This window comes from Periophthalmus magnuspinnatus, chromosome 15 (assembly GCF_009829125.3).
Source record: "Periophthalmus magnuspinnatus isolate fPerMag1 chromosome 15, fPerMag1.2.pri, whole genome shotgun sequence".
Taxonomy (NCBI): Eukaryota; Metazoa; Chordata; class Actinopteri; order Gobiiformes; family Gobiidae; genus Periophthalmus; species Periophthalmus magnuspinnatus.
This window is the reverse complement of record NC_047140.1, coordinates 17,602,601-17,625,092: the sequence shown is the minus strand read 5'-3', so window position 1 is coordinate 17,625,092 and position 22,492 is coordinate 17,602,601. Positions and strand designations below refer to the sequence as shown.

The window sequence follows — 22,492 nt, the reverse complement described above, 5'->3', positions numbered from 1 at the left end:
ATTGCCTCAAAATGATAGAAAAAGAAACGGTGCCAACATATTACAATCCTGAATACTTCACCTGGAAAGCCAAAAGGAGCACATTTTGACAAAACTTTACAAAGATGTGTGAGTCTGGGACTGTATTCTGCCTCCACAGTTTTAGTTGGGTGTGACTGACAGGCGGATTAACCAACATCGGATTAACCATCATCGTGTAAAAGAAAAAAAACATGGCGGCTTACAGGTAAAAAGTGGTGAAGGATCAAAGGTTGGCAGTTCCTCTGTCGACATAAAAACATCACTAATAGACCAGTGACAACCACTGACCCAGAGGTTGGCGGTGTGATTCCAGCTGCCACAGATGAATGCTGTCATTGTGTCCTTGGGCAAGACACTTGACCCTCCTTGTCCCAGTGTCTGTGTACACTGGTGTATGAGTGTGTGTGTGAATGGGTGAGCGGTTCTTTGATGTAAAGCACTTTGAATGCCTTGAAGGTGGAAAAGGGCTATATAAAACTGTTTATAACACTTATTTATATTATAATAGAAGTTATATGTTTAGTTCTGAATGTTACAAGAATTTTCAAGATGAGATGTCTTCTGGATTTGAGGGACAAATTAGCAGCTGTGATTAGACCGGCCCAAGTTTGTCAAACAGAATGTAGAAGGGGCCAATACACACATAAAATCATGATTTCTTTGCAAGTAAAACAAACATTAGCATCTATGTAAATCTTACTTTTATAATTCAAGTGGCATCAATGAAAAAGTGGGACATTTTCTAAATGAGTGGGATGAGAGACATGGACCTAAATAGCTGTGTGCCTCTCTACAATCAATGGTGTTAATGGAAAAAGTGGATTCTGTGTTTGTCTTTATTTTTGCATTCTCTGTTTGTCAGGGACCGTGCACAAATTCATTACTCTTTCAAAAGAAAAGATGATTTGTTCCAGATTTAGCTTCTCCTACTTGCAAACTGAACCTACTGTAGTTACAATAGCATAGCCTCAATAGCATATATGGTTCTTGCATTAGACGATGTTGAAAATGTGAAAAACAATGTATTATAATTATATGTAGCATAAAATATTAAACCAAAACAAACAGATATTTAAACCTTAAAGCTCTAAATGCCTTGGATTGATTGATTGTTTATCCCTCGCGAGCCCCCGCTATTATCTTAAATATGTAATCACTTCTTTAATAATTAATCATTACTAAATCAATACTTCTCCATCCATCTCCTCCTTCCTCTGTGCCCCCTGTCCCGTCCTGTCCGATAATGGGCGCAGCGTGTATCCTCTGGGGGGCGTATCTGCCGTGCGTCCCCGTGCGCTATGACTTTAAGAAAGCGCCGCGTTTCCATTGGCGCGGTGACGTCAGCCAGCCTATCCTCTGCAAACAGTCAAGGCAATGCTCCTGGCTGGCGAGTCCTGTTTTAGGAGGGAGACTTTTAACACTGCACGGAATTTGGGGAACAACACGCGTGGCTGAGATGACCAAGAGCTCCGTGGGGTCGTCCGTGGATTAAACACCAACTTTTCCATCCCAGAAACGATGGCTTTTTACGCGCTAAAGTAGCTCCCCAGAAAAGCTTGCAGTGTGTCGCCTCGTCTCCTTCTCCTTCTCCTCTCACCACTGCTAAGCAACTCCTGGTAGATGCACGGCTACTGCTGACAAAATATGCCCCAGCCAAGCCGCCTCAACCCCGGCTTGAGTTGTCAGTTCACCGCGTTTTAATCCGCCAATTCCTCCCCAGACGTTCATCGCTTGTATTCATATCTCTCTACTCCTTTTTCCAACCAACAACCTGCGAGAGAATCATGGCAGGAAAGCTGACAACGGCGCAAGGTACAGGGATACTGCTTGTGACAGCCAACGTTGGATCCTTATTTGAAGATGTAAGTGCAACCCCATTGATAAATTTGGTCTGTTTCGTGTTTACGCACAGCGACCACGTTTTTCGTCTCGTATTCAAACCTCTAAGCTGTGTTGGAGAGCCTGCCTGGTCACGACTCCTGTGCCAAAATGAATGTTTTAGACCCAATATCATCTCCTGTAGTGACATAGACTCATGTAAAGGAGTTGCCATAGAAAAAGTACAGTGCGTAAAAAGAGGTCTGGTGTGCGGCTTGTCTATTGGAAACGCATGCGTCCTCGGGTGATTACATTCGTCCATTGATTGTACACCCATCAATGAAAGAACAAACTAGTTGAATACTAATGAAACTATGAAACTTTAACTCAAGGATAGCAACAAGCGTGTGATTGTGATGGTTTGGGTATGAGAAGTATAATGACATTGAATTGAAATCTTAAGAGACAAAGAGGAGCCACAGTTGCTTATCTTTGACCATACCTTACTTTGAAAGTGGAATCTTTGCTCTATCAATATATATTAGTATAATGAGCTTGTGGTGCTAGACTTGAGCATAGCCTGATAGCCATATATGTTTACAAAAATGAACATAATTTGTGTTATTTAAGGCAACTGATCTTTCTGTCACTTGCTACAACAGGTGTCCAGCACACGCCCCCTTTATAACTGCAGTCTGTGCACATGGACCAATGTAGCCTGTAATGTAACTGTAAAGATAACATGATTCACAGGTTTATGGTATTTCGTAATGGTTTTACTGGTACACTCGGTCGGCATTTGAGTGGCATTAATTTCTTTCTGTTTTGGTTTTGTTATTACATATGCTATTTCTTTCTGTTATTATTAGGCCTGTCACAATAACAACATTTGAAGCAAGATATGTTTTGCCAAAGAGATATTGTGATAAACGATAATAATGAAACTACTTCATCCAACTGACTCAATAACAATAATGTAAGATAATCACAGTAAACCATTTTTACATAGACTGTATCATTAAAAGCCATAAGCCGCGATTAAACAAGACCAGAATTAATCAATAATTAGCCATAGAAGTCACTTATTCAACCTGCAGCTCAAATTACAAGAATTTTGGCACCTTTAATTTCCTTTCCATGGAAATGTTGTTCCTACGGCTATAATCTTTCACAGTATGGCATAAAATGTATCTGTCTACTTGGAAAATGTTCCAGATGATTGTTTTAAGTTTCTATGCAGATGAAGTGCCACCTCCAGAAAGTAACATACTGTATCTTTAAACTGGTACTTGATTATGACAAATTACCCGCTTGCTTAAAATAAATGCCTATTGATCTTATTCCGCCCCGCCCACTTTGTAGTCCGTATAGAACTTATTTGCTGACAAGATCGGCAGCCTCATGCAAAATAATACAACCCGATTGATAATGCGTCCATAGCAACGAAGAAATCCCTTTTTAGGTTGAATGAATAATTATGACAGATAACGTAACATTACAATTCTGCTTTATAATGAAATTGTGAAAAAATATATGTAAACTCCCCATCCCGAAAGCTGTTTTTCTAATTTTACACCTAGGAGTCGTAATTCGTGACTTGACCTTACTCCGAGCTATCACGTTGAAATTATAATCCAGACATGATTTAGTTTCACTTTGTCCTTGTACTGCGTGATTAGCAGTGACTTTTGACCTGGCTGCAGCTGGATAATATCTTTGATTGAAAGGGATTACCGTTCAAATCTGCACCATTGAACTTGCATTAACCTAGAGTCAAGTCTTCAAAGATGCGTCGGGTCAAATGTGTACATAATGTAGATAACTGTTTTCATTTTGGATATAAGTTGGTGTAATTTATATGAAAGAGTTACTATCTAGTGTCATTATATTAGTTGGTCAACCCTTTTCTGTACGTTAGCTTTCTCGAACACTTCAAAGATTATATTTACTGTTATGGGAAAGTGTGTGGTTTTGTTAAAATATGGAAACTGTGAACTGGGTAAAATTCAAAGAAGCAATGCGTTTTTTAGGCATGCGCGTCATAATTATGTCATTTAATTTTTTTGTGGTTAAATGTTCTATATTACACAAAATTGACTCTTGTGAGCTTTAAGTCGTGTTGCTAGCTCCTCAAAAACATACCTAGAGTTGTGTTTTGTTTCATTCACGTATGTTTTATTATTATTCTGTCTTCAACTCCAAAGCTCAAAATGCTGTGTTACACCTTGTGATGTCATGCTGTGGTCATTTTCAAGTAAACTGCTCCTTTTCCCTGTTGTTCTGTAGAGACTTAAATTTCCAGGGCTGAAATTTTCAAATGATTCTAGTGAAGGTGTATGGACTTTAAAAACACAGTGGAGCACTTCCTGTATCACCACAGACATCACAAGGTGGAACAAACTGTTTTCCATTTGAGAGAAAAACTAAATTTGCGTATGAATGAAACAAAACTCAACTCTAGGTATGTTTGTGATGAGGAAACAACATTATAGCAAAGGTCAGAAAAGTCAAATAGCATAATATGGGTCCTTTAAGTTGACAAATGGGTGCTAAACACATTTGGTATACTGTTATTTTCCAGGAAAGTAGTTATACAATACATTTTAAGTTTTGCATAGTATAACCTAGTGTTACAATTGACACACTTGTTGCCCATGGAGACATCTGTTATTAATGCAAGTGGTGAAGTTAATTTTACTTCATATTTATAGCTCGCTTAAATTGGAGTGGATTCCCTGGAGTTGTACCACAAGAATAGTAAAGTATATAGGTAATAGGATATAGTAGAGGTAAAGCTATTGAACTATGAAGCAAAAACGAAACAATTTAAACCCAGTTTCTCTGAATATGTTCTCAATTTCATAATTTTTAAATAGAACAAAAATGCAGAACAGATATTGCCCAAGTCTGATTTGGTGGTGAAGTTGTGGTTTCCTTTACTGCCTAATTTTGCTCAAAGACCAATGCTTAATTTCCTTTGTAAGAGGCTTGCTGTTTTCTCACAACTTCAGGTATGTTTGTGATGAGGAAACAACATTATAACTTAGATCAGAAAATAGTGCTATATGTTCCCTTTAAGCTTTGAGTTTTTGGCGTGCCTTTTGGAACACTGTTGTAGTGCTATATATATATATATGTATCTTCAAAATCTGCAAAACATTTAAACAGTTGATTTTAGCTTGCTCTTTGGCATATCACTTGTAAGTCACATGCATTTTTCACATGCATCTGCTCCCATCCTAAAGCATCATAGTGTAACATATATGGGTCTTGATTTTGGGTTTGCAATACTTCTATTTTAAATGCAGACGGTGTTCAATGCTCTGATTTTGATTCAAAGCACTGTTGCCTTTTACTGTGTACTGCATGGGAGAAAATACAAAATTCACTCATTTACAAAAGTTTAATTAAATGTGCAGTGTGGAACTTTCTGGAGGTGGTACATCACCTGCATGATTACAGGGAAACAGAAACTTCAAGCCATACTTCAGAACATTCTCCATGATATATATATATATATATATATATATATATATGTTTTATGCAATACTGTGGAATATTATAGCCAAAGGAACAACATTTCCATGGAAACGAGCAGGAGGAGGCCCTTAAGAGTCAGGTTTTTGGAAATGCAAACTCATCTGCAGTAAGGATGAGTATTTTTGTAAGTTTTTTCAGTGCAGTAAACACAAACAAAAAAACAAAACACACACACATCACTTACTTTTGTATTGGTATTTTTTTTTTTTTACTAAAAGTTACATACTGCAGCTTTAAGTAGCTGCAGCTTTTCTCTTCTTCACGGGAAAGTGACTATAATTATGTTCCCATAGAAAGAGATCCACCTGGTGCAAACAAATGCACTGACGCCGTAAAGTTAAAGAGCAGAAGCATGATGTATGACAGGTGATAGTGAAGTTTCATGTGTTTGAGATAAAAAGGAGGACTATAAAGATCGTTTACAGGTGGGGCAGACTCATATGGTCTGGACATGTGGAGGAGGGATCGCGAGTACATGGGAAGGATGCTCAGATTAGAACTATCGGGAATCTGGAGACCAAAGATGAGATTTATGGATGTACTAGAGGACATGGGGTTTGACAGTGAGAGAAGCAGAGAAGCTTGAGGACAGCCTGAAACTGAGGCACGTGTAATAAATTCAATGGGATGGTAAACTGCTTGACCTTTGACTAAAATGTGAACTTTGAACATAATCCCATTAGAAAAACATAAATCGCAAATCTAAGCGCTTTCTTAATCCTTGTTAAAAGTCATAATTAGATATATTTCCTAAATCATTCAGCCCGACTGCCAATTTTTGCCAGTGTCCTCGCTACCACCACCGGTCTGTCACACCTAGGACATCGAAGATAGAAGAGAAATTTATAGACGAATCGATACTAACAGTAGTCTTAACACTCATTTTAACAGGTCCTGAAGAAAGATCACAATAGTGGGACTGATTTGGACATTTCCTGGAATGTTTTGCGTCTTGATTTACCACAGCTGTTCAAATGAGGAGTGGTTGTTTTGATATAGAAGTACTACTTGGGAAAATACTGCACCTAGATTGAGCTACAGTCTTCATGTTGGCTGCTTAAGAAATCTACCGAATGAGTCATATTTAACACCAGCTCTTCGTAGTCATACTGGGCCAGTCTTGTAGATAAGGCACCTGTTTGCTCGTAAGTACAGAGCCCTGTGTGAAGAGGGTGTGTCCAGCTCCGACAAGTGTCTGCAGATTCCTCGCACGTTATAACTACACATACTTTTACAACCGTAGGCTTGGAGTTGTGCCGTGTGGCAATAGATTGTTTGTGATAGGTGTAATTAAATATGTCGGTAGAGCAGGTCAAATTACAGTTCACACAACAAAATAATTAACGTTGGTGTCATTAAAATAGAATAAATAGAAATTATGATTGACGTGATTTACACCTTTACGAAAAATCATTTACTTTGAACTGTCTAAATGATCGTAGCTTTAACTAGGATGATACAAAACTGTTGTAATTACTTTAAATGATAAAGAAAGATTACAAAAAAACAATTGAATGAATTTTCACCATATGCTGTTTGTGTTTAAAGAGAATCAATTATATTTTCACTCTCTGCACTAGTATTGCTTAATGTCAGGTGTTAGATACTTAAAGCCGAAGTATTGACATCGGTATCGGAACAGAAAAAATGAATCGATGCATCACTATCTTTAACCAACTTTGTTATAACTGTCACAATAATTACTCTATTGACTTATCATCAGTATGTTATAAATAAAATGATAATTTTTGGGGGTCAATATTTATAGTGGGTACTTTTTTTTTTGTAGTACTGGGAAGTTTTTGGTTATTTTTTTCTGCAGTATGATAAGATCTGAGCTGTAGAATGTTGAATTATGAACTAAAATTACACAAACTAATTAAGTGTTGCATTCTGGTGTTCATTTGTACAGATCAACAACAGTGTAGCATTTAGAACTCTTTTTTTTTTTTTTTTTTTTTTTTTTTTTTTTGGTGAATCATTCTGCTTTATGGTTTGGTTTCAGTTTTATCGTTTATCGTCTACATTTACTTCAGCAATACATTGTACATCAAAATTTGTTATCGTGACAGCCCTAACTAGGATTACACATTACATTATTTTTTTCTCAAGTATATTTGGGTTTGTGGGACAATAAAGGCACTGACCACTTTCTACATCGAATTAAAAAATGATTATTGATCTGAAACCTAGAAGAAAGCATCTGAAACAGTGCTGTTTTGAAATAGAAGCATGTTAGCTTAGCTGTGCAGGGTGGTTCTGCTTTACTTCTCCTTCTGCTGTGCCCAAAAAAATAATTTATGTAAATAAATACTAGAGATCTGCCAAAGGAATTCTGAGAGGCAAGGACAAGTGGCTCATGCAGTTGTGAATATGATATAAACCTTGGGGCTTCCGATTTTCCGTGTTCTCTGCAGTATAAAGTTCATACGAGATGTTGGTGTGGTGGTGTCTGTAAGCATTCACCCTCCAACCAGAAGATCACAAGTTCAAATCTTGTCTGTAGTTGTTGTGTCCCTGGGCAAGACACATCTATATTAAAGTGAAACAACAACTTGAACTTTTATTGGTCCATCAGGGAAATTACTCATCACAAAGCACTCAGAAATAAGTGTAATAGTTATAAGATGGCAATGAAATAATTAAGAGTAGGGCAAAACAATTTGGGAAAAAATGTCTAATTGCAATTTATCTGATGAGCACTGCGATTAGATTTGTGATTTACGTTTTAATAATGGGATTCTGTTCAAAGATCACATTTTAAACGCATCCAAAAGAATTGACAAATAGATAAAAATATGAACTGACGAACTTTGATTTGCTAATTGTGCCCATTAAAATTGACACAAAACTGCTCCCTCCTCTCGACATAAACATCACTGGTTGAGCGGTGCGATTCCAGCTCCCACAGATGACTCCTGCCATTGTGTCGTTGGGCATGACACTTAACCTAACTTGCCCCCAATGTCTGTGCACACTGGTGTATGAATGTGTGTGTGAATGGGTGAGTGGTTCCTTGACGTAAACTGCTTTGAGTGCCTTGAAGGTGGAAAAGCGCTATATAAAATTGTGACCATTTGCCATTAGTTGCTCAAATGAACAAATAAATGAATAAGATGAAAAATATATCGCAAGTAAAAGTGAACAGCCGTTTCCTCCTTCATCTAAACCAAACAGTTTGCATTTGTTTCAGTGCTATATACAATGCTCTCCTTGTCTCTCCCCTCCCAGCGTCACTAAAAACATGAAGTGTCCCTCGTCTCGTGGAGTAAAGTTATAAATAGCAGCTCTCAGACGTCTAACAAACTGAGCCAAAAGAAGTCTTCTCCGAGTGAAAGTGGGTGTTCTGCTCCTTATGAGGCTATCTATAGAGCGCTCTGTTGTATGAATGAATGTGGGCTTTGTAAATGTCTAATTTTAGCGTGAGAGGATTTACCATTATTGTTCCTTAATCAGATGTGATGCCAGTGTCAATATGGACCAGTTTATTTTGTTATTATACTGGACATCTGCCAACTAATTATGTTTCATACAACAGTTCAGGTCACGTATGCGTTAGCTGATCTGTTTATTTAAGTATGTGATTGAATGTTTTGTTGGGAGGTGGTTTTATGATGTTTTTCTAATGCCATGGATTTTGTTTGTATAGCTTGTTTCTAGGCATCCTAAGCGCTTCAGTGAGAAAGACATTTTCTAGTGCACTTTTTGGACACTCATTGCATTGCAGTACTCATTCAGTTACTTTTTGGTGAGGGGAAGCCATTATTACTACTTTACTATCATAGCTGTCCTGGGATAGACTGAAAAAAAGCAACGCAAGACTGGCAATCTGCGTTTTTTTTGCCTCTCCGATCGCCACTAACACTCACGCACACTACATTCATACTAGACAATGTGGGTGAAGTGTCTTGCCTAAGGACACGTCAACAGTTTGCGCTAGACCCAATGCTGCTCCATCGTTGCACCTGATATTCCCATCGGCGTCCCATCCTTGTACTAACCAGACCCCAACCCTGCTTAGCTTTTGCAATCTCTGTTTACATATTCACACATCGGCAAAGTGTGTGAAGCGTCGAGCTCAAAGACACAACAGCAGCAAGCTTTGGCTGGAGCTGGGATCGAACCGCAACGTCCGCTTTGTGTGCACATGCTGTACCGGTGAGCCAAAGTACTAACCAAAACTGTCAAATGCGTACATTACCTACCAGTTTGCTCAGTGTAAGAGTGTATGTGTTGGAAAGTGGTATTTCTTCTTTGCGACTTCACAGCGGGAGACTGTGGGAGGAAAATACAGCAGATATTAAAGCCTGCAGTTTTCCCAAGGCTTTGCAAATTTGATCATCCGTTCCCATCCGAAGACACTGGAAATACCCTTTACTCCCACCGGATCCAGATTAATGGTTAACAGTAGACGCAGTCAGAATATGGAATAGATTGTGAAAAGGCTGTATTTTACTATATATTTTGCATGTTAATCTGGTCATTTCTATTCCCTTTGTTTTCTGATGCTTGGAGGATGCTATTGGGGCATTTGTTTGTGGTTGCGCTCCTCCCTGGACTAAATTTGCCTATTGAGGAAAAGCCAGATTACTAAGGCACATGTCGGCATTGTTCCATGGATCCAATTTTACTATCCTAATTTAACTTGATTGTGGGTTTTTAAATGTTTTGTTTCCCCAAAAAGTAAATGTTTATGGAATTACGTTCTGTAATAGTCAACCTGAGACAGATTTTGTGGCTCAGATTTGATTTGCAAATGATGCTTTCAAATCAAGATTGTTTTCACGTTGCAAATTGTAAACGCATCCAGCAGCTCTAATATTTGAAGAAGAATGAAATGAAAAGTGCTAAACTAATACAAAAATCACAAGTCAGTTTTTGGACTTCTTAACAAGAGTGTGAGCAGAGTCTATACATAAAACTTTGAAAGTATTTTGTTGTTTGCATAATAAACTATATCACGAGTATAGACTGTATATATAAATGGACATAGCTAATCTGCTAGCCCCCGCGTTCCATACAGAAAGTGATCGTGGGCTGCCCTTTCGGCTCCAGCGACTCTGGCTCCAATTCACTTTATATTAGAAATCTGTCGCCCTTCTCTCTGTAACTGCTGCTTTCAGGCTCATCATTTTGGTCTTAAAATATTTGTATTAACCCGCTCTTCATGATCCTGGTGTTTTTTATTTTGCTATTGTGAAAAAGAGAAAGGTCACATGCTTTTTCAGTTTTTTAGTGCAATAAACACAACCAAAAAAACTAAATTGCAATTTCGTTTTGATTGTGTTGGACTGGGATGTATCCTGCAGTCCTGGTGTTGAGTTAGTTCAAGTGCACGGAATAGTGTGTTTATAGATGATATTTTGGTCTTGTTTTTTCCTATTTTCCCCCCACCATCCAAACACTCTCTCTCTCTGTCTAGCTTGGATTCATAAACTCCCCACAATCTGCTGTTTACGGGCTGGATTTCGTGCAGTTGTTCAAAGCTCAAAGCCAAACAAACAGTAAACTGTTCCACTGAGGCCTGGTCCAGTGGAAACAGAGCCTGGTGTGATGTGAGATCTGTCCACTCCATTTGGGAGGACTCTCTCGATGAAAACCAACATGAAATGGTGTTTTGTGTCACTGTTTATTTAATTTCCAGCTATGAATTAGAGTCCAACCGATTTTTTGGACTAATATGATAAGAGCACTTCAGAGGTGCTGATAGCCGATATAAACAGACAAGCTATATATTTAGTGTTGGAATAATAAATTGTAAATCTTCAACTGATTGGAAAATTTAGGTTTGGCTCTATTAGCTTGGCATAAGTAGTTAGCCTAAATTCCTTTTAATCCCGACTCAGTTTAATCTCAATTATTAAATTTTATTCATGAAATTTAATACTATCATCTTACTTTAAAAAATATGGCACACTATAGCAAAACATAAACTTTAGTTAGACTCAACTAAAAAACTCAAGACTCAAAAAGAATGAAAAAGAAAATATTGGTGCAAACTTGAGTAACTGGGGTGTGTTTACACTTGGAGTAAACATGGGTTAGTCCTAGTCCAGGTTTAGTTCCAAGTTTTGATGTGATTGTGCGAGGTGTGAATGTAACCTAAGAAACAAAAGAAAAAACAGTCATTTATATTTCTCCAGCTGTTGGACTTGGGCACCTCTCTGTCTCACTGGAGGATCCCCTTTTCCCACTGTCCCATGCTCTCATTCTCTCTGGCGCTCCTCTCTCGTTTGACTTTAACTCTGCTCCAGACCTTCCTACAAGCAGCAGCAGCAGTCACTGGCAACAGACCCATCTGATCACAACCACTTACACTCTGATTAGAAACACTCACCAAGAGACAACCATACGCTATCGAGCAACAATCCAATGAAGAGGTGGGTCTTTTTACAGTCTAGGGAAATAGTTTTGGCAATCAGATATATTGTCCTGTAAGAAAACAATCAAAAAGCTGAGCAGATTTAAAAACAACCAACATTAGCTGTGTAATATTCAAAATATCAAGTTACTTCTCTGCACTTTGGGTTTAATTTTAAAGTCCATTCAAATTTTGTGCAATACTTGAACCTGAATCCACAACTCTACAGGCCTATTTTGTCAAATTTCTGTAGGATTGCAAAAATATCTGGAGACATAAAATTTACATACCTAAGATAATATGATAAGATGTAACTTTTTTGTCAATTTCACGCGCCCATTATTGGCAGATCTGATTACAACTACTCTAATTTTCATTATAGACCCTTTAACATCACTATATACTGCAATGCAACCAAAATAATTGATATTCTAAATTTGCATATCGTCAAAACAACTGTCTATATTAAGAAAACTGACATAAAAACAACCGAAGTAGTAGCTCAACCAAGACATCTACAACACAAGTTAAGCATATTTTTAGCCATTTTTGCCCACCCATTATTGGCAGCTACCTCATTTTATAACAACCACTAACACTGGCCAAGAACCCCATATGCTGTGATGTAACCCACAAAATTGTTGTTTTGACAATATGCAAAATATCTAGAATATCGTTCAAGTCTATTAACTATATTAAGAAAGTACAGTTGATAAAACATGAAAACAACCAAGACTAGCTGGCCGTGTAATATTCCAAACATTCGTGCCATTCTTGAACCTCAACCAAGGCACAATTTTAGCACATTTTTGTTGGATTGTAAAAATATCTGATTGTTATCGAGGGACTCCAAAAATATACTTTTCAATTTCGCCCACCCGTTATTGGCAGCTGTCTCATCGAATTACAACTGCTGTAATTTTCAGTATAGACACTCGCCAAGATCACTTACAACCCACTGCTATGAAGATGCGGGGGATACTATATTGTTGTTTTGACCATATGCTAAATTGGTATATCGAGTCTATTGCCTATATTAAAAATGCAGAGTGGATAAAGTAGAAACACAACAGAAACTACCCTGTGTAATATTCCAAAAAGGGCAATTCTGATTATCATTATCAAGAGATTCCAAAAATATACTCTTCCAGTTCGCCCAGCATCCCATTGGCAGCGCTCTCGTCTAATTACAGCCAGTCTAATTTTCATTCTAGACTCTTGCCAGGATCACCATATGCTGCGATGCAACCCACTCTTATACATAGACCCTTATGGCATTGCTCTGCATGTATTCCACGGGCCCCTGTGTGGAGTCCCATTCTGTGACAGCTCATTAGCTCAGACAGGACTCCACTGAGGTGATATATTTCCTCAAACTAAAGATAGAGCAGAGGGAAAAAATGCCTGCTCCAACTGTGCACAGCCAACAAGAGCCCATAGGATTTGTACTACAGGTTGAACTAGTTGCTCATTAACTAACCTAATTGTTTTTTTGTTTTTTTTAAGTTTTTCAGTTAGATTTTTAGGGATTTTTGTGTTGTGTGCGTTCGTCCGCTTGGTTGAGTTTAGGTGAAAAGAGTGATCCAATTGTTGTGTTGTTTTCTTCTAGCAGCAACAAAATGTTAGGTATAAACATAGACTGTATAAAGAAGTGGACTAAGCTCATTGAGGCTAGTAGTTATAGGGGTGAATTTTGACCGCAAGTATCATAGCAACCTAAGAGCCAATCCAGAGCGAGGCTGCTGAAGGTAACGCCTTAGCAACGCTGTCAATCAAATCTGTTGCTAACGCTAGCGGGAGTCACGTTATATCTTGAATCACGAACAAAATGGCAAAATAAAAACACCAGGATCATGTAGAGCGGGTTAATACGAACATTTTAAGACTAAACTGAGGCTCACTGCAGCAGTTACAGAGAGAGGGGTGACAATCTTTCAATGTAAAGTGAATTGGAGCCAGAGTCGATGGAACTGGAAGCGCGCCCATGACCACTTCCCATTTGGAACATGCCGGCTAGCGCGTTAGCTATGTCCATTTATATATACCGTTTATGTTTATAAATTAGTTTTTTTTATATCATAGGCCTTGAATTAAATGGGTTGTCTCACATTATCCCAATCACATCAAATGGAGCTGATTTTAATCAAACTGAGATCTAATCTTTTAATTATCGACTTGGTGTTTTTTATTTGAGCTGAGAGGTATACAGTCAATTTTGTGGCATGGAAAGCATGTGGTTTGCAGCATAATTGAGAATAAATTCGATTAACATGAAATTGTATTGTCTATTCATGTTTTGTGCTACTTTAACCTCTGTAAACCTTTAGCGTTTACCATGTTATAACGTTGTTCCCTCATCAAAAACATGCCTGATGAGGTTTTAGACGTGATCTGCATATTTAAGTATTTTAGAGGTCTCTCTCGGTCCATATTTGAACCTTCCTTACGCTTAGCTGTAAGATTCTACGCAGTGTTCAGCCCGCAAGCCTACGCCAGCCATGCTCTCACGACAACTTGACAAACCTGATGCGATGTGCAGTAGTTTCACGAGCAGGATGCATGCTGGGAGTGACTTAGTGCGAAGAGCGAAGGGAGGGGAGACTCAAGAGTGTTAAAAAGTATACTTATAAGACATTAGTACATTGTTTTCGGCGAATATAACATTTTCAAAAAGGTAACATTATGAGCTAAGTATTTTATCTGTTGTCAGTTAATACTCCATAGCCTCGTCTTTAAAATATTGTCTGAATATTGTTATTGAGATACTGCAATAATTACAGATATTGCTTTTTGCCAATATATCCCACCCTTAACCCTTTTCATTGATGGAGAGAAAAAAATCCCATCATACTGTAGGATCTGAAGACTACATACTACTACTACTACTACTACTACTACATACTACTACAGACCACTACATACTATTACATGCTACTACAGACCACTACATACTACTACTACATACTATTAGATACTACTGCTACTACTACTGCCTAATACTACTGCTGCCTACTTCTACTATTGCCTCTACTACTACTACTACTGCCTACTACTACTACTACTACTACTACTGCCTGCTACTACTACCACTGCCTACTACTACTACTACTAGTACTACTACTGTTTACTACTACTTCTGCATACTACTGCATACTACTACATACTACTACATGGTACAACTACTTACTACATACTACTACCTACTACTCCCTGCTACTCCCTATTACTCCCTACTACTACCTACTAGGGATGGGACGATATACGCTAATATCGTTAATTGCAATAAAAAAGGTCCGCAATTAAGCGTTCGTGGCATTTTTTAATAATCGCGATCATCGCACACGATTATAATCGCCCGTACGGCACCACACTGCCTCATGTTTCCATTTCCAATACAACGTTTAGATGTTAGTTCTGGTGTTTGCTCACTCTGACATAGCAATGACACTTGTAGCTTCTGTGTTTATCTCTGTCTGAACTATATTCTGTCAGATATCAACAATAAACAAAGTCTGATCTGTAACTCTCCACAGGCACGTACCAGTGCGCCTCACCCGTGCGCACAGATGAGACGCTAATGTGTGTATATCTTAGATTTTTACCTACAATAATGCAAACTGCAGAATAAAACAACACCTTTTAAACAATAGACAAATTAAGTCTAATTCATACAGCTGAACACAAATGTGTCAGAGCGCATGGTCCGAATGCGCACTATGTGCACAGAAGCAATGATAACGATTATTAACGGTATATTTTACCTACAATAAAGTCAATAGCAGAATAAACCACGCTTACCGATCGAGAACAGCATCCAATCCATCAAAAAATAAGGTCCTTTACTCCTGAGTCCACTTTACTCTTTGCCATGAACCGCTCCGGGTCAGAGATGTCTCTAGTTTAACAAACATCCACAGTGTCCTCGATCACGTACTCCCTTTGGTTTGTCCGTTTCGTCATGTTTAAAACGCAAAACAACAGTGCGTAAAATGCGCCATTATGCACACATTTCTGCTCAGTTCCCAATTCACCAAAGTGCCTTAATTAAAAAAATTAAGTGTTCGTCAACGGGCACTTGCGTCACTTCCGGCGCAACAAGCACTTCACAGATTTCACTTTCCTGCAGCAGATTGGACATGGAGGGTCTTATTTTGTGGACATAATTTCTTGACTGGATTATATTCTCTGGACCTTTACGGAACAAAAGAGACCAACTTTGTGTGAATATGTTGACGTTTGACAGAACCAGAGCGCTCAATGGTAAGTGAAGTCCAGATTCACACTTTGTGACTTTTCTGTAAAAACGCCTTTCCTGTCAGCACTGTGGTGGTTGCAGGTGAAAATGGTTTGCATATCCAGAAAGACGAGCGCCGCAGCTTTCATTTGATGTGTAGATTGTTTGTGCGGGTGACGCAGAAGTGTATGTACATTGCTGTAAAGTTGTAAAGTAGGCCCGGGCCGTCGGAACGTTAACAGGTTAATAATTATCGCGATAACATCGTTAATCACGATTATTTTGGCCACGATAATCGTGAGTCTAAAATTTAATATCGTCCCATCCCTACTACCTACTACTACCTACTACTCCCTACTACTACATACTTGATTTCCATCACCAAAACATGAAAACTATTTACAGCCCGTGAGTGTTTTGACGCTCTTCAGGGTATATCTTGTTTTGGTTTTGTAGCGCTGTTAAAACTGTATTTTCGTGTAAACATGTGAAGATGTTACAGTAATGGACCTTGAGGACCTGGGTCGCTCTATATTTAGCCTGATCACATGGGGGCGGTTGTGGATTCCCAAACTGAATGATGTAGTGTGGCGTTTATAACTTTGGCATCAGCTCCTGTCTGTGTTTACTGCTGTCTCGCAATTCAGGTTTCAATCATATGATACCAGACACGTGACAAAGATCGACTCAAACTCGAACCGGATGATGTAGGAATAATATAGAATAGGACATTTTGTGGTGAGTATTGTGATTAGATTTGCAGTAGATGTTTTGAAGTCAGGCTTATGTTAAGGTGCACATTTTAAGCATATTCAGGAGCATTAACATTTGAGAGACGGTTGAAATATGAACTGCTTAAGCAATACAAGAATCACAGGCATTTCAAAACATGTTTGTAGAGAGGTCAAAACTACAGGGCTAGCATTTCTTTCCCTTTTAAACATACAAGATATTTAATTTTGTATATATGCAAATCAGTCAGCTGTCCTTGGTCAATTCAGGTTTTAAGTTTTAGTTTAGTTCCATTTAAATATACTTTTTACACAGAGCTAGACGCATTTCAGTCCAAATTGTGGTCGTAAAAAGGTTTATGTAGCAATGGATGTTTGGACTGAGCGATTTGGTAAAAATATCCAAAATTGACTTTTGGTAATTGAGTTAATTCAAAATGCGATTAATCTTGCAGGCCTGATGGATTGGATAAGTCTTTCTTTTTGACTCTGCTTTTACAGGATCTCTTTTTCTTGTGCAGAGGCAGTGGAAAAGTTTTATCAAACGGAGATCAGATGATGCTATTTTGGTTCCTCTCCAGCGCTGCCCTCCTCCGTCCTGCCATAACTCTGGATTTATGAGGGAAAGAGGTCGGAAAAATCAGCAAGTCACCTGGCACTGCTCCCAGCAAAATATGAACCTTATTATCCCATTTTAGGCATTTTATCAGTAAATAAATACTGTCCCATTAATTTTATATAAGCGTTTATTTTCAGAGCTATGAATGGCTACTTGGATCATTTAAAACTGGAGTACTCAAATCAACACAACTCATACTAAGTTTGCTTAAGGTTTATTTGAGGAGTGAAAAGCTACAATAGGTGTTAAAGGGCCTGTACCACATTTTTTCCCAGGTATTTTGAGCAAACTTTGTACTAAAGGATTTTATCGTCTGGGTATCAGGAAGTGCACTGTTAGCATGGTAATTGTTACCTAGCAAAATTACCTAGTTCTGTTTTTAAGACCAGATGCAGCACCTTCATTGCATGGTTTTCCTGTTAGAACTAGTCAAATTGCGGAGCAGTCTAAGCAAGGACTCCTAAACTTCCCTCACCCGAGACACTTCGTTCAGCTCCTCCAGTGGGATCCTAAGCCATTCCCAAGCCAGCTGAGAGACATAGTTCCTCCAGCGTGTCCTGGATCTTCCCCGGGGCCTCCTCTCAGTGGGACATGCCCAGAACACCTCCCCAGGGAGACCTCCACGAGGCATCTGGAACAGATGCCCAAGTCACCTCAGCAGCAGCTCTACTCCACGCTCCTCCCGTGTGACTGAACTCTTCACCCTATCTCTGAGAGAGCTCTTGTCCTTTTAGTCATTAGCCAACGCTCATGACCATAGTTGAGGGTAAGAACGTAGATTGATCAGTAGATTGAGTGGCAAGGTAGCTTGCCGACCTGCAGAGGGCAAGCCACTTTTTTCCGGTCAAGAACCATGAGCTTGGATTTGAAGGAGCTGATTCTCATCCCAGCTGCTTCAAATTTGGCTGCAAAGCAGAGATGATGGTCCCCTAAATAGACCTCCTCTGACCCCTGACTACGCCCCAAAATTCTCTACAACATTCCAAAGTCTAATCCATGTTCATTGGTGCTTTATAATGCCTCATAATTTGGATTTTCTCCACTCTGCATGTTTTGCGCTGGGCTGAAATCCCTGTATTTGGGGTGGCCTTGGACTTGTGGTTTGTGGCTGCCTTGAGTAATCTCTGCTTTGGTGTTAGCAAACCACCACTGGGATTTTACATTTGAAAGTAACCTTAGAAATGCCAATGGTTATGATGTGAGTGAGGCTAGATGCATTTCAGCCAATGTAGTAGGTTATTTAGTAATTATAGTAATAAAAGAAAAACACGTGAACTGGAATTCAAATACAAGTTGGGCTGGGCTAAATATTATTATTTCCTTGCTTTGAATGTTTCTATTAACACCTTTCATTATAAAACTAAATGAAATTGCTTTTCATTATTCATCTAACTAACAAGAGAGGCTAACACAAAAATAGTCAACTTTAGTTCTCCAAATTTTGGACTCTACTCCAAACGCCATGCTTTTACTGTCTGAAGATTGTGGATTAAAAAGACCTAGACTGATTATTAACGATTTGATTGGAACAGAATTTGCACAGATGTTGCAATGGGATTTCCTAGTCAAATCTTTTCTCTTTTTCTTTTCTTCACACTTTTTTATGCAATTTTTATAAAGCAATTAGCAGCGTCTGACCTGCCTGTGCCATTTAAATGTGCACTAAAGATTACAGCTGAGATTAAACCCAGTGTGTTTTGTAGGGCTGCAAGATTAATTGTGATCAGAATTTGTATGGACACAACTAGCAAATGGCAAAGGCTGCAGTCTTTGAAGTAGCAGAATATGACTTTTTCTCCATAAGAACTGCTAACCCTGTAATTTATATCTGTACAACCGTGCTCTGAAATGTGATTCCTGTATGAGAGTGTCAGTTCATATTTCAGTCTTTTTGTCAATTCTTCTGGAAGAGTTTAAAATGTGGACTTTAGATACATTAGATTATTAATGTTTTAATAATAGGATTGTTCAGTCTGTCTCTAAGGTCCAATTAATACTTGTGATTCACTCACACTTTACCTCTTATTACTGAGCCCCTCTTCTATCCCCTCATAATCTCACATGAATTATTCACCTTGCAGCATCCGACTTCCTCCTGATTGCATCTCGTTTCCATGGGGATTGTGTTTTTTGCCAAGTCAGGTCATCAAGTCCCAGGAACGGATTGTGCTGGGAAGCTAAAGTTAAGCTAGCAGAAGTGTTGAAGTTATTATGGGGACTAGACCATAGAGAATTTGCCAGATATGTTGACATTACCTATGAAAATAAGCCATCACTGAACAATCAGGCTGGTATTTATTGTTGTAGCGTAGGCTTTCTATGGAAGATGACGTAACATGGTTGAATAGAGGAAAGCTAAATATAGGGTTTCCCAATTAAAATGCTTGGATGTCATGACGGGAATGTTCTTAAAGAGATAGACTGACAAGTATTTTTCATCAAGTCTGGTACTTTGATATTGGTATAGTTCGTTTAGATGGTGTCTCTCTCGTAAATGTTTTTTTCTCAATGAAGTTTTGTACATCGTGCCAGTATTCTGTTAGTTGGAAAAAGCATAGTACCAATGGTTTTGTGTTATGAATGTGAATTTGGACTTTATAGCTGCTACCATTGTTCCTCTGAGCAAGACACCTCACCCATATATAGCCCACTCAATCTGTGGTAGTGTTTAACTAGCAATAATAATACAATATCTACTTAGGGAAACATGGTCTTTTGTGTACTGAATTAGTACTAATAATATGTGCATACCAGATGTATTCTGTGTGACATATGCGGTGTCTCTCTCTGTCTCTCTCTCTCTGTTTCTTTCTCTCTCTGTCTCTCTTTCTCTTCTCTCTCTGTGTGTTTCTTTGTCTGTGTGTGTCTCTCTCTGTCTCTTTGTCTCTCTATGTCTCTGTTTGTGTCTTTCTTTCTTTCTGTTTCTCTCCTCTCTCTCTTTCTCTTCTGTCTTACTCTCTCACTGTGTGTTTCTCTCTTTCTGTCTCTCTCGCTCTCTCTCTGTTTGTCTCTGTCTCTCCTTGTGTCTTTCTTTCTGTTTCTGTCCTCTTGATCTATCGCTCCTCTCCTTTCTCTGTCACTCTCCTGTTTCTTTCTCTTCTTTCTCTGTCTCTTTCTCTTCTCTTTCTCTCTGGCTCTCTGTGTGTCTCTCTCTCTGAATCTTTTTTTTCTCTTAATACCTCTCTCCCTCTCTCTCTCTTCTCCTTCTCCTCTCCTCTCCGTCTCTCTCTCTTCTCTATTCTCTATGTCTCTGTCCTCCCTCTTGTCTCTATATCTCTCCCCCCTCTGTTTCTCTCACTCTAGCTCTATCTCTACCCTCTCTCTCTATCTCCTCTCTTCTCTACCTCTCTTTCTTTCTCAGTCTCTCCATCTCCCTGTCTCCCCCTCTCTCGTCTCGCTTCACTCTCCTCTGAGCCTCTGTAAAATCTTACTGTAGAACTGTGTTAAACTCTTCCTTAAAGTTTTGTTCACAGTGAAATTCCCAGAGCAGAGAGACTCCCCCTGCCCCGACATGTATGACCTGTTTTAGCAAATGCATGAGCCCAGATCAAAGATGAGATGATGACAAAATGCTGCACCAAATGTTTTTCTGGCGTTGAACTGGTGTCAACTCCATCATGATCACTGTCACTCACATGGGGAGCTTGTTCCACAGAGATGTGCTGTCACGTTTTGGCAAGAGTCAGATAGGGCTGGGCCATATTAGAAAAAACGTTTTTCCTTGGATTGGTCGGTTTTATCTTTTAAAAAATGAATTTCAAGGTTAAGGTCTGACACACAAATCCTGCTCATTTACACCAACTCTGCTCTACCTTGTGATGTCATGTGGTAATACAGGAAATGCTCCAATGTGTTTTTAAACTCCATAGATATTCACTAGAGTCATTTGGATCATTTCAGCCCTGGAATTGCCGATCTCTACTGAACTAAAGGTAAAAAGTAGCTGTGAACTTGAAAACTACCACTACATGACATCACAAGGTAGAACAGAGCATTTTGAGCTTTGAACATGTAGACAGACACAGACACAACCCTGAGTATGTTTTTGAGGAGGTAACATGGCTTAAAGCTCTTGTGAGGTTTTTTTTTTTACATGATATAGGGCCTTTTAATAGTTTGACCAGTGGTCTCAAGCTTAAAATATCTATAGTTTATTTATGGCCCAACCCGCCTTGACCCTTTTAACCAACTGTATCTCATTTGAACCTCAGAGGTTTCCGTAGACAGGTGCAGTTTAGAGGAATGTCCCAAATGAACGGTTGTTGGAAGTCATTTGCACAAGACTGGAACAAGCAACAGAGGGGGAGGTATTTCTGAAATTTGGGTTGTCCTCCAAAAATAAAGTAATGGAGAATGTTCCCATGTGGTGCATGGCAGGAGTGACCCAATGCACCAAATTAACCCAGAAAGTAGGTCTAGGAATAAACTCTCTGTGCTGGAGATATTTCCACCAGGCAACCAAAACAATTTATATTTTCCATAGCGTGCAACAAAGCAGGGTATTGCCATTTTATATGGCATTTTAACTCCAAACCTCGTAGGGCTGCCAGACCGATCTCATCAAAAATCGTGAGAAGAGGTGAAGACCCAGAGCCTAAAGCAAACGGCACACGGCCCTAGCACTGCAAAATGACTCAATGAGCTCAAAGTACAGCACGGCAGGAAAAACACATGTTAACTTTTATCTTTGGTGAAGTGATAAGTCATAAAACTTTATTTTCTATGAAATAAATTAATAGAAACTGTAACTGTAGTTGACATTTAATGTGGCCTGTGTACATTCTGTACAGTAAATTGGTTATAAATATTCTAGGGACATTTTGATCTGATCTGTCTATAATAGAAATGAAATATTTTTGTTTTTTGTGCAATTAAGAATAAATGTGTTATTTCAGAAAAAAAACCTACCGGTACTTATTTGTTTCAACTATAAACCATAACACAAAAAAGAACAACAACTAATAATATGCTTTTAAGGATATTTTACAGCAGGTTAAAAATGAATAGATTACACAATTAATCAAAGTAAATAATCGATAGCTGCAGCCTTAGATTACACAGATGAGGAGAAATGTCATATGTTTCCTCAAACAATTACCGTAGATAATTTTAATTTCATTGTGAACATATCTTGACAAAAGAACACCACACCTTTTACAAACTTCAAG

At 38.6% G+C, this 22,492-nt stretch overlaps 1 protein-coding gene across 2 annotated transcripts in view; it reads left to right on the top strand.

Moving 5' to 3' along the window:
- The first annotated feature begins 1,357 nt into the window (after window positions 1-1,357).
- LOC117382438 (inositol polyphosphate-5-phosphatase A) overlaps window positions 1,358-22,492 on the top strand; it is a 228,377-nt gene continuing 207,242 nt past the window's right edge. The window contains exon 1 of one of the 2 annotated variants that reach the window (XM_033979617.2): window positions 1,358-1,883. In XM_033979617.2, coding sequence (XP_033835508.1) covers window positions 1,806-1,883 — 78 coding nt within the window. In that variant the 5' untranslated portion in view covers window positions 1,358-1,805. The remainder of the gene's footprint in view (window positions 1,884-22,492) is intronic. The other variant, XM_033979618.2, reaches the window with a different exon arrangement.